General features: G+C 44.0%; 1 protein-coding gene across 7 annotated transcripts in view; it reads left to right on the top strand.

Annotated features, from left to right (window-relative positions):
* The window catches only part of LOC130194756 (MTOR-associated protein MEAK7-like), a 232,959-nt gene extending 218,002 nt beyond the window's left edge, over positions 1-14,957 (top strand). For 4 of the 7 annotated variants that reach the window (XM_056415918.1, XM_056415912.1, XM_056415916.1 and 1 more), the window contains 6 exons: positions 5,356-5,407; positions 5,908-6,077; positions 8,017-8,236; positions 8,845-9,183; positions 9,434-9,542; positions 13,171-14,957. In XM_056415918.1, the coding sequence (XP_056271893.1) occupies positions 5,356-5,407; positions 5,908-6,077; positions 8,017-8,236; positions 8,845-9,183; positions 9,434-9,507 (855 nt within the window). In that variant the 3' untranslated portion in view covers positions 9,508-9,542; positions 13,171-14,957. Of the gene's footprint in view, positions 1-5,355; positions 5,408-5,907; positions 6,078-8,016; positions 8,237-8,844; positions 9,184-9,433; positions 9,543-10,919; positions 11,914-13,170 lie in introns of those variants that run through there. The other 3 variants (XM_056415914.1, XM_056415913.1, XM_056415919.1) reach the window with 3 other exon arrangements.

Here is a 14,957-nt window from a genome sequence, read left to right as displayed (position 1 = left end):
AGAAGGACAGATTTAGAGTTAAAATACATTCAATGAATGTGACAGAGTGTATGAATAGTTCATAGTAGGCATATTCCACGATGGAGACCTCCACGATCCATCAGGCAGATGGAGGTAGAGAGGAGGAGTGGGCGGAGTCTCAACAGTGGGCGGAGTCTCAACAGGACAGTGGCGTCGTCGGTAGCAGGAATTCCACGACCCAGACCTCGATGATCCATCAGCAGATAGGATCTATGCCGTCTCATAGGGTCCGATGACCCCATGAGACGTGAAGTCAAAAGGACTCCGGGGAGAAAGCAGAGTTAGTAACGTGTGATTGAGATGAAAATTCATCCCTAAGGAGAGAAAAAAGAGGAGATAGGTACTCAGTGCATCCTAAACGTCCCCCAGCAGCTATAAGCCTATAGCAGCATATCAAGGGGCTGGACCAGGTGAACCTGATTCAGCCCTAACTATAAGCTCTGTCAAAGAGGAAAGTCTTCAGTCTACTCTTAAACGAGGTGACTGTGTCTGCCTCCCAGACTGAAGGTGGAAGCTGGTTCCATAAAAGAGGAGCTTGATAACTAAAGGCTCTGGCTCCCATTCTACTTTTTAAGACTCTAGGAACTACAAGTAGTCCCGCATTTAGTGAGCGTAGCTCTCTAGTGGGGCAATATGGTACTACAAGCTCCTTAAGATATGATGGAGCATCACCAATCAAGGCTTTGTAGGTTAAGAGAAGAATTTTAAAAGTGATTCTTGATTTTACTGGGAGCCAGTGCAGAGCAGCTAGTGCAGGAGTGATGTGATCTCTTTTCTTAGTTTTAGTGAGAACACGAGCTGCAGCATTCTGGATCAACTGGAGGGACCTAAGAGACTTATTAGAGCAGCCTGATAATAAGGAGTTGCAGTAATCCAGTCTCGAAGTAACGAACGCGTGAACCAATGTTTCCGCATCTTTTTGAGACAAGATGTGCGTGATTTTTGAAATATTACGTAGATGAATGAATGCAGTCCTTGAGATTTGCTTTACGTGGGAGTTAAAGGACAAGTCCCGATCAAAGATAACGCCAAGATTCTTTACAGTGGTGTTGGATGCTAGGGCAATGCCGTCTACAGAAACCACATCACCAGATAATTGATCTCTGAGGTGCTCAGGGCCGATTAAAATTACTTCGGTTTTGTCTGAGTTTAACATCAAGAAGTTGCAGGTCATCCATGTTTTTATGTCTTTAAGACATGCTTGAATTTTACCGAGTTGGTTGCTCTCCTCTGGTTTTATCGATAGATATAGTTGAGTATCATCTGCATAACAATGAAAGCTTATAGTAGTATGAACTAATCTTCTTTTTGAATAAACTTAGAATTTTTAGTAGGGCAAATATAGTAATACAATTTGCAATGCCACTCAGCATCTTGTTGAATCACCGTATCTTTTTAAGGCTGCCAGGTTACTTTTGAAGGAGTAGTTCATCTTACTTTCAATGTTAAGTTCCTTCAACAAAATGAAAATTCTTAATTTGCCCAGACAACTGACACATCTTTTTTTAATAGCATACATACAATTACACAGACATTAAAGATCATTCATATTACTATTTTATTCAAAGAACAATTGGAAATGTTTTCTCAAAGTTTTATTCAATAAAAATTCCATAAAATGTACTTATTTACATAAAATATAAACATAAAAGCGGCCCAACATGTAAAAAAATTTTTATACAACTTTTAAAGGCCTTTATAAAATACAACTCAAAGAACAATTGGAAATGTTTTCTCAAAGCAACTTGTGTCTTAAAAGAGCACACAGTCATTATATACAGTATGCAAGGCAAAGGGCAAGACCTGTTATAGTGTCCGTGTGTTAGTTTGTAATGTTAGCTGAAAAAAATGTGCAGAACTTGCAGAACCAACTCAACATAACAACACGTCAATTATGCTTTATCTGGGATGTGGTCACACCGTACACCCCGGCACGTTCGCTCCGCTCGGCAACAGCCAACCGACTTGTGACTCCTGCACTTTGAGCTAATCCCTCCAGGGCTCCAGACTGCGACCAAATGGTCGCATTTTGCGCCTAAAATTAGACACAGTGCGAGTAAATTTTTCATCAACTCGCGCATGCGCGACCAGTAAATTAGCAGATTTCTTTTTTTTGTTATTAAATATTTTTGTTGTTTACAAACTTGTTCTACACTTCAGCCCACTATAGTTAGCGGTAATGCCTGAATGACTGGTTTGCTGACCGACATTAACTCCAGAAGAAGAAGAAAGGAGACGAAAACCGAAGAAGAAGAAGGTTGGCCTGTGTGTGAGAGGGGGGGGGGGGCTAATGTGTGAAAAGAGGCGCACCGCAGCGGAGGGCCGCAGAGTGAGAGGTCCACGAGGGGATCCTCACCACCGAGCGGCGTCCCCGTCCCCCGAGTTGAATCTCTGGGTCAACTCAGCCGACTCTCACATGTCTGAGCCCTTATAGACTGATGTTCACGGTAAACGCATTCGATCTGGAGCGCGCGAGGGTTTTGATAACGTTAGCGGAAGGATTTAAGTGACAACATCCGGTTTTGCAAAGTTAGCGGAAAGAACCACGTGAAACAACATCCGTTTATCAAAATAAGATGTCGACAAATCATACACTAACATATAAAAGTAAACAATGAACTGATGTTGTATCTTTATAGATAGTTTCTGAGATTTAGCTTAAATTATGCTAACATTAAAAATGTTTACTGTACCAAGGAAGAGTTTATAAAAATTAGTCAGTCTTTTGTATGTTAAGAAAAGTCCTGTATATAGATTTCCCCAAGAGTTCCAGGAAATGAATGATGCAGATGTGTTCCATACATATCTGAAATCCTACAATAGCAATCAAACAATTTTAATGTATCAATTAGGACATTTTCAAAGTAAAGTTCTAAATGTTTAAAGAAATCGTAATTTCTTTAATGTTTGACTTGCTTTATATATGTATTTCCTCATAGTCCTAGGCAATAATGCTACACAATAAATAGAATGCTTCAATCAACACCGTGATCGGTGATTGGTATTATCGGATCGGCAGATACTGATTTCAGTGATCGGTGATCGGTATTATCGGTGATCGGCAGATACTGATTTCAGTGATCGGTGATCGGCACCAAAACCTGATCGGTGCATCTCTAGAAACCAACAAATGTTTTGATTGGCCACATCGAAGTGCAACATGCACATGCTCAAGGTATGTTTTCTCTTAAAATATGTTTAAACTCAATACAGTAACTTCTGAAGAGTTCTCTGTTGTGAATGTTTTGCAGTTCATGAAGGCAAACAGGCATAAGATTGTATATTGTCAAATTATTTATCAGTAATACAGTAAAAATGATGGGAAAACTTTGCAAGTCGATTTATAGTGTGTCAGGGTTCTTCCTGCAGAGAAAATTTGGGCGCCTAAGCCGTTTTCCCGAGCGCCTATGACAAATCCCGGCGCCTAAGGCAAAAAAAAGTCTGCGTTGAAAAAACAAAAAACAACTGTGTTCATCAGGTTCATGTCAGCGAATATGTTCTCAATAGTATGTTTCAAGGAGGTGTGCTCACCTGTGTGCGCATATCACGGCAGAGCGGCCAGCTGCTGATCACGCACTCAATAGCTCGACTGCATGAATAGAAGGTGCGCGCATAGCGCGCAAAATTTTTTTTTGGGACCACCCAAGACCCATTTTGACCCAGGAAAAAGTGCGCCCCTAAATTTTCTGCTGCGCTCCTAACATTTTAAGTTAGGAGCGACTGTGCTCCTAGTTAAAAAAGTTAGTCTGGAGCCCTGCCCTCTAAATCCAGACTGTTTGCTGTCCTGGCTCCTCAGTGGTGGAACGAGCTCCCCACTGACATCAGGACAGGAGGAAGTCTCTACAGCTTCCGCCGGAAACTAAAAACACATCTTTTCAGACTATATCTGGATTAAAACACAGATTAGCACTTCAGTGACACTTAAATATCTCTTATTATGGTACTTTTGTCGTTCGACTATGTTGAAGAAATGTTACTTTCTGTTTTCTTGTTGTTCTTAGTTTGTACTTGTGGCAGCTGTCCCCAATCTGGCCTCGGCTGCTGGCTGGTTGACAATCAGTCAGCAGCCGATGCTGCTTGTATAAAAGGACAGCAGAGCTGGAGGAGCGGGAGAAGTGAGCACAGGCACAGTTTTGCGGTCTGCTCGGTGTGTGCTAGTTGCCAAATAAAAGATGTTCGCCAACAAAACCTCTTGCTGCCTGGCTGGTCCTTAGTGCCGGTGGGGGAAACCCACTGTAGCAGGTCTACTGCCGCTACCCGTGGGTTTCCCCCACCAGCACCATCTCTCACTCACACACACACATTTAGACTCACTCACTCTCACACACACCTGTTCACAGCCCCATATATAAAGTTTTACACATTTTAAACTTCAAATAAAAGAACCAGGTGGTTGTTAAGGGAACCATCTCTATGCTGTTACGTGCCCATCACTTAAGATGAAACAATGTTTCTTATCTTCTCACTTTCTTCCTAAATACACCTTTATTGGACATGCAACACTAATGTGAGGGTTTCTTTCATGTCTCTCCTAATATAGGATTTCTAATAGACTGTTTGACAGAGAGTGACACACACCCTGTTTCATCCCAATCTCAGACGCAAACACACTCTCTTTCTAACGACCCCACCTGTGAGAGAAATACAGATACTATTTTGACAAGAACCTTTATTTTTCCCCGATGGAAACTCCACCCACACTTATCAGGGGAGGGACCAAACATACACAATGGTTGCTGAAAATGGTAGACTAATACAATTTATATCTAGATTTTTCCAATGTACCTAAAAAGATAGTTTGAACATGTATTTTTCATGAAAACGAGTGAGTTCTCCTGATTGAACTCTGATCTATGGAGGGGTGTTCATTAAAACAAGTGAGTTCTCCTGATTGAACTCTGATCTATGGGGGGGTGAATAACTCCATTCCACTAAAAACTGATTGAATTGTTAGTAATGGTGTTGCTGATGAGGTACAAACTATATTTCTTAGGATTATTTGGTTACATTGACGTGACATGAAACATATGTGGAATGAACATCGTTGCTTTACCGACGAAACAAACTTAACAGGAAGGTTTTCTACAATAGCTAAGTACTGCTAGCTAAACTTTGCCCTAAGCCATGTCTTACATGTCATTGAAAACTATTTACTGCAAGGTTTACTTTGCAGACCGTGTGTAAAATGTACACACTTTTTTCTATTCAACATATTTCGATGAATACAAGCAGGGTAAATGTATATTCTTATCTTGGCAACTCCTGATCCAAAAAGGAATTTTCTTTTCCACATTCACAGTAGCAAACTGTGGGGTTGCTTATCGGCTTTTGCAGGGCAAGACACCAACTGCCGTCCATCGAATGCGCTTTTGCAGGGACTACACAGGTGAGTCTAGGAAATCTGTGTTGCTTAAACTATTCCGACTGTCGTGATTAGTTGGGCACAGCAGAACCTGATATTTCAAGTACACCCAACACTTTAGTTGAACTGACTTAGGGAAATGAGTTGAATGAACTAAAACCTCAAATCCTGTTTTACAGTGCAGCAGGGCTCTCAAGTTTTGCAGACAGGCAAGCGTGACATTTCCATCAGCGAACTCTGCGGCGACCGCGATCGACGTATTGAGCACCCCTGCATTAAAACATTAAAGAGCCGAGAGTTTTTTTCAGCGTGAGAAATACGATGTGTGGCGGGAGTGCGTGAGTTAAGACCGAAATGCGTGAGTCTCACGCTCAATGCGTGAGACTTGAGAGCCCTGGTGCAGTGACATTCCTCTCACTTCCACTTCTTTGTGTGTCTTTTTTACATCAATCTAAAATGTTCATTTGCATGAGTGAGCTAAGATATTAATATTAAATGTGATCAATATGCCGTTTGTCCATCAGGACTGTGGGCCGTCTCCCCAGCTGCTGTACGTCGTTACCATGTTGTTGATGAGCTGAAGACCATGACTGAAGCACAGCATCACTGCAGAGAGAACCACATGGACCTGGCCACCATAAGAGACCAGGAGGACCTGGAGACCCTGAAGACCCTGAAGAGACCGATCCACTCAGTGAGTTTCATTACGTCAGTGACAGGTGGTCTGAACGATTACATTCACACGGTGGTGGAACGTATGCAGATGAACTGGACCTCAGTGTGTACTTGTAGTTCACTTGAGTACTTTAGTTCAATGTTTATTTATCTAACATGTCAGAGGAACATTTATTTCACAGTTAGTTTACAGGTGAATATTTTTCATATAAAACACATGAGTTAATGCAACATACGGTAACCCTTTATAAAAACTACACACTATTTAGCATTAGTTAAGTGAGTAAACACTTAATTCATCATTTGTAAAGTATTGCTCCAACATTAATACTCATTAGTCAGCAATTGATGAACATTTAAAATATATTATTCTTGATTAATAAGCTTGACTGTTATGCATTTCATGATTGTGTTTACCTACTTTATAAATGATAGATTTTGCATTTGTAAATTAAGTAATATATATTACAGACCAATTAAGGACTTACTGATGTTTTCTAGCACGTACACATTATTGATTATGGGTATCTATGGCCATCTATCCACACAATCAAGGGGCTGAGAGGGTTCCACACAGGGGGGAAGGGAGAGGAAATGCCAGATCTGGCAGATCTCGCCAGAATTTTCCATACTAAATACTTCCTAATTTCTTTTCTGCATCAACTGGCCCGCTGGTGTTGAGATTGCAGTGAGACGCGGAGAAAATATGAAGTGGTGCTCTTCACAATAACACATCTTTGATGGAACGTGTCGCGTATTGGCCAATCAGCGTTAAGATGTCGACAGCGTTTGGGGGCTTAGTGTTAGCTTGAATGTTAGCCCGCTACATCTACTGCTGTCATCCTGCACGGTGTATGGATACTAACAAGGTATCCGTACGTTAAAATCAATATGATTTTGCATATTTTTTGTATCGATTAAAAGAGAGATCAGAGCGCACGCGCTGCTCCGTGTCAAGCTGTCTGCACGCACTGCGGAGCTCTCACAGCGAGTGAAGTGGCGGAGCTTTTGAGACCGTCTTTGGCTTTAAAAAAAAGAAAAGAAAAAGATGCCAGAAGTGAAATGTTTCAGTTCTTTGTCTCCAAGGCAGACAGTCTGTAAAGTTATGTAACTCTACAATTGCTCACACTGAAGGAACTGTGTATCATCTGGTCAGATACAGATAAGCAGCCTTATAGCCGTGTATAATCAATGCCATGATGGCACCATGTAGTTTCATTAATATCTTGCTGTAGGCTAATACTAATATTACTGACATTTGTTAAGTGTTGAAAAAGCTATTAAAAAGTTAACCATACAGAGGTTTTATTTATTACTATTATAGATAAATACACCAGTATCGTATTTATGGTATTGTATTGAATTCTGATATCTGGTATACTGTTATTTATGCCGTTATCGTATAGAAGTTATAATGTGAGTTTTGTGACAACCAGGTAGAGGCAGAACAGACTCAAGAAAAAGTCCTTGAAGACTTGTTCAGGCCAAAAAAAAGGAAGTTGGTTCATGAATGACTTTAACCATATTATATATAATGACAATGTATATTTGTTGTTACTATTATTATAGGGCCCAATCACTGACTTATTCAGAATGGAGGACCTTTTGTTTTTAAAATATTTACTATTATTATTTAGATTTGAGGTCAGAACAATCAAATGACAGTAGTTCTAAAAGCTTTGAGGTTTCATCAAATAACGTGGATGTGGTGTGGCGCCAAAAAAGAAGAAGTCACCTACAGAAATATATTCAATTCAATTCAATTCAGTTCATTTGTATAGCCCAATTTCACAAATTACAAATTTGTCTCGGAGTGCTTTACAATCTGTACACATAGACATCCCTGCCCCAATCATCAATCAAACATCATCCACGTAAATATCATGTTGCCTTTGTTAGCGCTGTTAGCAGCCTTAGAACGTCTCTTTCTTTATATAACAATTAAATATTCCCTTCAGCGAGCCTGGATCGGACTGTTCTATGACATGGACAACTTGTTCTGGTCACTGTCAAACACAAGTTTCTACAAACCGGGGGAGATGGAGTTCAGACGGTGGAAGACTGGAGAACCAAACAACAACAACAATGATGAACACTGCGTAATGATGAATAAAGATGGGCGATGGATTGACTTTCCTTGTGGGTGGTTCTTAAAGTCAATCTGCTTCGATGTCAGAGGTGAGAATATTAAAGTTACTACAAGCAACTTTCCTTCTTTGTTGATTCTGGTGCCCCCTGTGGACTAAAGTGGTAATGTTTCTGAGCACCAGGATCCCTTTAGAAAGCCTCTCACTCTACTGCAGCAGGGTTCTGACAGTCTGCCCCTCTCTGTCCTGGTTCTGGTCTAGTGGGTTCACCAGGGCCCCCCTTACCCCCAGCAGGTCCAGCAGGAAGTCCTGGGACTCCAGCAGCGTGGTGTCAGAACTAGAGGGGGTCTGTAGAGGACCAGGAGTAAACTGAGATCATATAGAGGACTAGGGCTTAATTGAGGTCATATAGAGGATCAGGACTAAACTGGGGTCACATAAGGGATCTGGACGAGACTGATATTGGTTCAGGACCAGTTAAAAGTTCCTCACAGTTACTTGAACTAGTCTTCAGCTACATGAAGGTCCTTTAAAGCAGATTAATGTCTGTTGCCTTTATGAATGTGCATTTTCATATTCACCCAGCTCTGTGTTGATTCCACCTTCATGCTCATATTCACGAAGCAACAATAAACTGGTCTGCATCATGTGGTCTGTTATGGTTCCTCTACTCAGCACTTCACTCTGTTCTACTTTCAGGGCCAAACACATTAGTCCTCATTACCACCACCATGACATGGACTGAGGCCCAGAACTACTGCAGAGAACACCACACAGACCTGGCCAGTGTGAGGAACATGGAGGAGAACCAGATGGTACACAATCTGGTTCCCGATAGATCGGCCGTCTGGATCGGCCTTTTCAGAGTTCCGTGGAAGTGGTCTGATGGAAGTGAGTCCTCATTTAGGAACTGGAATCCTCTGGTGCCTCTTGCACTTGGTGGCTCCTCTAAGAAGTGTGTGGCAGCAGACTTCAGTTCCGCTGGACAATGGGAGACCCTGGACTGTAACGTCAAGTCAGCGTTTATCTGCTACCGTGGTGAGCTGTCAATCACTTAGTCTCTAAAGGTGGACTTATAGGTTTAGAGAGTGCTGGCCTGAGTGATGCTACACTGCTAATACTAAGTCTATGCTAAGCTAAGCTAAAGTGTTCTTGCACCAGTCATATTAAAACAATTCGCTGATGGAAAATTAAAATACTTTTCTCTGATCATTCAAAGTGTTAAACATTCAAGGATGTTGAATATTATCAGCCAGAAATGTTGCAATGAAGGTTGTTTGTTTTTTAGATGTTGTTCCTGTTTCAAAGCGAGTGGTGAAAGTGAGGCTGGAGAAAAGCAGCTCCTCTCTGGTCTGGATCTGAATGACCCTGTGGTGATGGAGAACCTCTTGAAGAAGGTACATCTTCCTCTCATTAACAACAGAACAGGTGATACGTGAGATGTAGTGGACTCCTAAGAACAATGTAGAGGTGTTATGTGCAGAGCAAATGTGGACACGTCATTATTGAAGCTAGACTTGTGTCCAAAGAACATGCCAACAACAAAGATCCTCAAGTGGAAACCAGAGTTCTTCTAGAGCTTCACATGAGGACAGAGAGAGAAAGGATGCAGGATGTAAGGGAACAACAGACTAGTGAAGAGTTCTTCTAGAGCTTCACATGAGGACAGAGAGAGAAAGGATGCAGGATGTAAGGGAACAACAGACTAGTGAAGAGTTCTTCTAGAGCTTCACATGAGGACGGAGAGAGAAAGGATGCAGGATGTAAGGGAACAACAGACTAGTGAAGAGTTCTTCTAGAGCTTCACATGAGGACGGAGAGAGAAAGGATGCAGGATGTAAGGGAACAACAGTCTAGTGAAGAGTTCTTCTAGAGCTTCACATGAGGACAGAGAGAGAAAGGATGCAGGATGTAAGGGAACAACAGTCTAGTGAAGAGTTCTTCACATAAGGACAGAGAGAGAAAGGATGCAGGGTGTAAGGGAACAACAGACTAGTGAAGAGTTCTTTTAGAGCTTCACATAAGGACAGAGACAGGCATGAGAATCCCTCACCTTTCGGCGAAATTCGCCGTTTTGAAACCAAAATAGGTGACTTGCGTGACTCTTGTAGATCCGAAGAGTTTTTGTTTTGGGGTGGGGGGGGGGGTCAATCGGCCGGCCGGCGTTTATGAGATTGGAGTGGGACACGGAGAAAATGTGGAGTGGTGCTCTTCGCAATAAAACATCTTTGATGGGACGTGTCGCATCTCGGCCAATCAGCGTCAAGATGTCTTCAGCGTTTGGTGGTTTAGGTTAGCTTGAATGTTAGCCGCTACATCTGCTGCTGTCGCGCTGCACGCAGGGATGGATTAACCAACGGGCCTACCGGGCCCAGGCCCAGGGGCCCATGAGCTCAGGGGGCCCCTGGGCCTGAGCCTCTGCGCGTGACGTCGCTGTGATTAACATTGTATTGATATGAATATGATGATATGACACGATGCGCCGTATGCCGATGCTGATCTCTTCTCTTCAGGATCTGGGGATCTCAGGCACTGCACTCGCACTTTTCTCTTCCTACCTTAACGACCGCACTTACCGGGTAACGTGGAGAGGATCTGTGTCTGATCCTTGTCCTCTCACTACTGGGGTTCCTCAAGGCTCCGTCCTGGGTCCCCTCCTCTTCTCTCTGTACACAAACTCTCTCGGCTCTGTCATTCGTTCGCATGGCTTCTCCTACCATAGCTATGTTGACGACACCCAACTGATCTTCTCGTTTCCACCGTCCGAAACACAGGTGGCGGCACGAATCTCTGCCTGTCTGACCGACATCTCTCAGTGGATGTCTGCACACCACCTGAAAATCAACCCTGACAAGACCCAGCTACTATTCCTTCCAGGGAAAGGCTCCCCCACCCATGACCTGACTATCACCTTCAACAGCTCTGTGTTGGCCCCTACCCTGACTGCCAGGAACCTCGGGGTGACACTAGACAGTCAACTCTCCCTGACAGCCAACATCGCTGCGACGACGCGTTCCTGTAGGTACATGCTGCACAACAGGAGAATACGGCCTCTTCTTACTCAGAAGGCGGCACAGGTTCTGGTCCAGGCTCTGGTCATCTCACGCCTAGACTACTGCAACTCCCTCCTGGCTGGTCTACCTGCTAAGGCCATCCGACCTCTGCAGCTCATCCAGAATGCAGCAGCTCGACTGGTCTTCAGCCTCCCTAAATTCACCCACACCACTCCTCCGCGCTCTCCACTGGTTACCGGTGGCTGCCCGCATTCGCTTCAAAACACTGGTTCTGGCGTACCGTGCTCTGAACGGATCGGGCCCCGTCTACATCCGGGATATGGTCACACCGTACACCCCGGCACGTTCGCTCCGCTCGGCAACAGCCAATCGACTTGTGACTCCTGCACCTCGAGCTAACCACTCGAAATCCAGATTGTTTGCTGTCCTGGCTCCTGATTGGTGGAACGAGCTCCCCACTGACATCAGGACAGCAGAAAGTCTCTACATCTTCCGTCGGATACTGAAAACACACCTTTTCCGACTATATCTGGAGTAAAACACAGATTTGCACTTCAGTGGCACTTCAGTGGCCCCTAAGCCAGAGCCTCTGTGTGAAGTAGCTGTTATTAACTTTGTATTGATATGATGATATGACACGATGCGCCATAGCCGGTATATGCTAGGCTTAAGTCATTCATGTCATGGTCATATAATTCGCGTTATGTTGTCTGCTCAGCTCCGGTATCGTTGTTCCATACGGACTGTTTTGTTAGCGATGTTTTACAAAAATATATATATATATTTTTTTAAATTGTTAATTTTTTTTTTTTTTTTTTTTTTGGGGGGGGGGGGGGGGGGGGGCCTTGACACGTCCAGGCCCAGGGGCCCGTGGTTTCTTAATCCGTCCATGCCTGCACGGTGTAGCGATGCTAACAAAGTACCCGTACGTTAAGAGCGATGTGATTTAGCATATCTTTAGTGTCGACACTTCATCAAGAGAGCGATCAGAGCCGCGCTGCTCCGTGTCGAGCTGTCTGCGCAGCGCTCACAGCGAGTGCCGTTAAGTGGCGGAATTTTCGGCTTTAAAAATAAAAATAAAAAAAGATGCCAGAAGTGAAATGTTTAAATTGAGACTGTAAAGTTGTGTAACTCTACAGCTGCTCATCCTGATGAACTCTGTATCCTCTGGTCAGATACAGACTAACGGCCTCATAGTTTATCATCAATGCTTTGATGGCTCCATGTAGTTTCATTCATATCTTGGAGGCTAATACTAATACTGCCATTTGTTAAGTGTTGAAAAAGTTGGTAAAAAGTTAACCAAACAGATATTTTATTTATTACTATTATAGATAAATATACCAGTATCGTATTTATGTTATACTGTTTTTATGGTATTGTATCATGATATTTATGGCAGGTATGGTAAAGATCATGACAACCAGGTAGAGGCAGAACAGACTCGAGGAACAGAGTCATGGACCAGACTCGAGGAACAGACTCAAGGAACAGACTCAAGGAACAGACTCAAGGACCAGACTCAAGGACCAGACTCAAGAACAGACTCAAGGAACAGACTCAAGGACCAGACTCAAGGACCAGACTCGAGGACCAGACTCGAGGACCAGACTCGAGGACCAGACTCGAGGACCAGACTCGAGGACCAGACTCAAGGACCAGACTCAAGAACAGACTCAAGGAACAGACTCGTGGCTCAGCAGAGCACAAGACTTGAAGACTTGTTCACGCCAAAAAAAAGAAGGAAGTTGGTTCATGAATGACCATATTATACACAATATTACTATTATTATAGGCCCGATCACTGACTTGGTGTCAGAATGGAGGACCTATAGATTATCATACAATGTCCAACATCGATGTTCGTGGAAGTCACCAGCACCCGCCTCCCCCCCGCCTATCCTTCTCACCTTTTTCACCCCTGACCCGTTTTCATGCCTGCAGAGAGAGAAAGGATGCAGGGTGTAAGGGAACAACAGACTAGTGACGAGTTCTTCTCTCCATGCTTCAGATCAAACAGAGGATGAAGGACCAGGGGCTGAACGACGACATCAAACTGAGCTGGAAGAAGCAGTCGGATGGAAAAGTCTTCCACAAGGAAGAGAAGAAGACCAAGAAGAGAAGAGATGAGCTGTAATGTTCCTTCAATCCCCTCTGGTCAGAGGATTCCTTTCTCTTCCTCTTCCTCGTTTTCTTCTTCCTCTCAATCAATGGTAGAAAGAACCAAAGTACCCAATAACAGACCCTTTGCTGTGAAGTACCCAGTTTCCATTTTATAGTACTTTAGACTTTTACTCCTCTACATCGATCTGTCAGCTTCAGTTTCAACACTCTCAGAAATAAGGGTTCTAAATAGGTTCCTCCTCAAAGGCTGAGGTTCCACCCAGAACCAGAGTGGATAGTACTATCTTACCCTAGTAGAGAGTGCATAGTACCATATTACCTTACATGACAACATAAAGTACCATATTATTCCACCAGAGAGCTCATATTACCCCACTAGAGAGCTCAAAGTACCCCAATACCCAGGCACGTGCACAGATAGAGCCCTAGTGGTGCTCAAGCACCAGCCCCTTTGCCCTGGATGAGTAAAGTGCCCTTTTTGCTGGAGACACTTTTTTTTAATTCATTACATTACATTACATGTCATTTAGCAGACGCTTTTATCCAAAGCGACTTACAATAAGTGCATTCAACCTAGAGTACAAACCAAGAACACAGGAAGCAACACTTCCTCAACTCAGTCAAACCACAAAAGCACCACAATAAGTGCCATCCCAGTGCCACTGAAGTGCAAATCTGTGTTTTAATCCAGATATAGTCGGAAAAGATGTGTTTTCAGTCTCAGGCGGAAGATGTAGAGACTCTCTGCTGTCCTGATGTCAGTGGGGAGCTCGTTCCACCACTGAGGAGCCAGGACAGCAACAGTCTGGATTTCGAGTGATGAGCTCGAGGTGCAGGAGGCACAAGACGATTGGCTGTTGCCGAGCGGAGCGAACGTGCCGGGGTGTACGGTGTGACCATATCCCGGATGTAGACGGGGCCTGATCCGTTTAGAGCACGGTACACCAGAACCAGTGTTTAGAAGCGGATGCGGGCAGCCACCGGTAACCAGTGGAGAGAGCGGAGGAGCGGAGTGGTGTGGGTGAATTCCGGGAGACTGAAGACCAGTCGAGCTGCTGCATTCTGGACAAGCTGCAGATGTCGGATGGCCTTAGTGGGTAGACCAGCCAGGAGGGAGTTGCAGTAGTCGAGGCGCGAAATGACCAGAGCCTGGATCAGAACCTGTGCCGCCTTCTGAGTAAGAAGAGGCCGTATTCTCCTGATGTTGTGCAGCATGTACCTACTTATTCATCCGTATTTAAGAATAAAAGTTATTCTCTCTGTCATCAACTCCCCCCAAATGCGTTTTAATATCCGACGGGGCATTTATTTGAGTTCTTGTGAGAATTTCGCCCCGACATGCTCCTCGACGCTCACGAGCCCCCCCTCCTCTCCCTCCCCCCGCCGCGCCGCTCCCTCCTCCTCCTCCACTTCCTCCTCCGCGCAGCGCTCCTCACGCCACCGAACGGGTGCACCTCCTTCTCCTCTGACGCGCAGCATGAGACACACAGGTCATGACGGTGTTTGTCCCCTGACGTTGTTTTGTGATAAATCAACCACAACATGAGCGCTGCTGAAAACATGACGTCACAACTGGTCCGACGTTTCCTTAAAAAAGAAACAAACAAAAACTCTGTGATTTCAAAGCCTCGTCCAGCTGTTTACTGACATTAGTTATGTTTAGAGAAGAGGGAG

Source organism: Pseudoliparis swirei, chromosome 6, assembly GCF_029220125.1.
Source record: "Pseudoliparis swirei isolate HS2019 ecotype Mariana Trench chromosome 6, NWPU_hadal_v1, whole genome shotgun sequence".
Taxonomy (NCBI): domain Eukaryota; kingdom Metazoa; phylum Chordata; class Actinopteri; order Perciformes; family Liparidae; genus Pseudoliparis; species Pseudoliparis swirei.
This window is presented reverse-complemented; position numbering and strand designations above follow the sequence as displayed.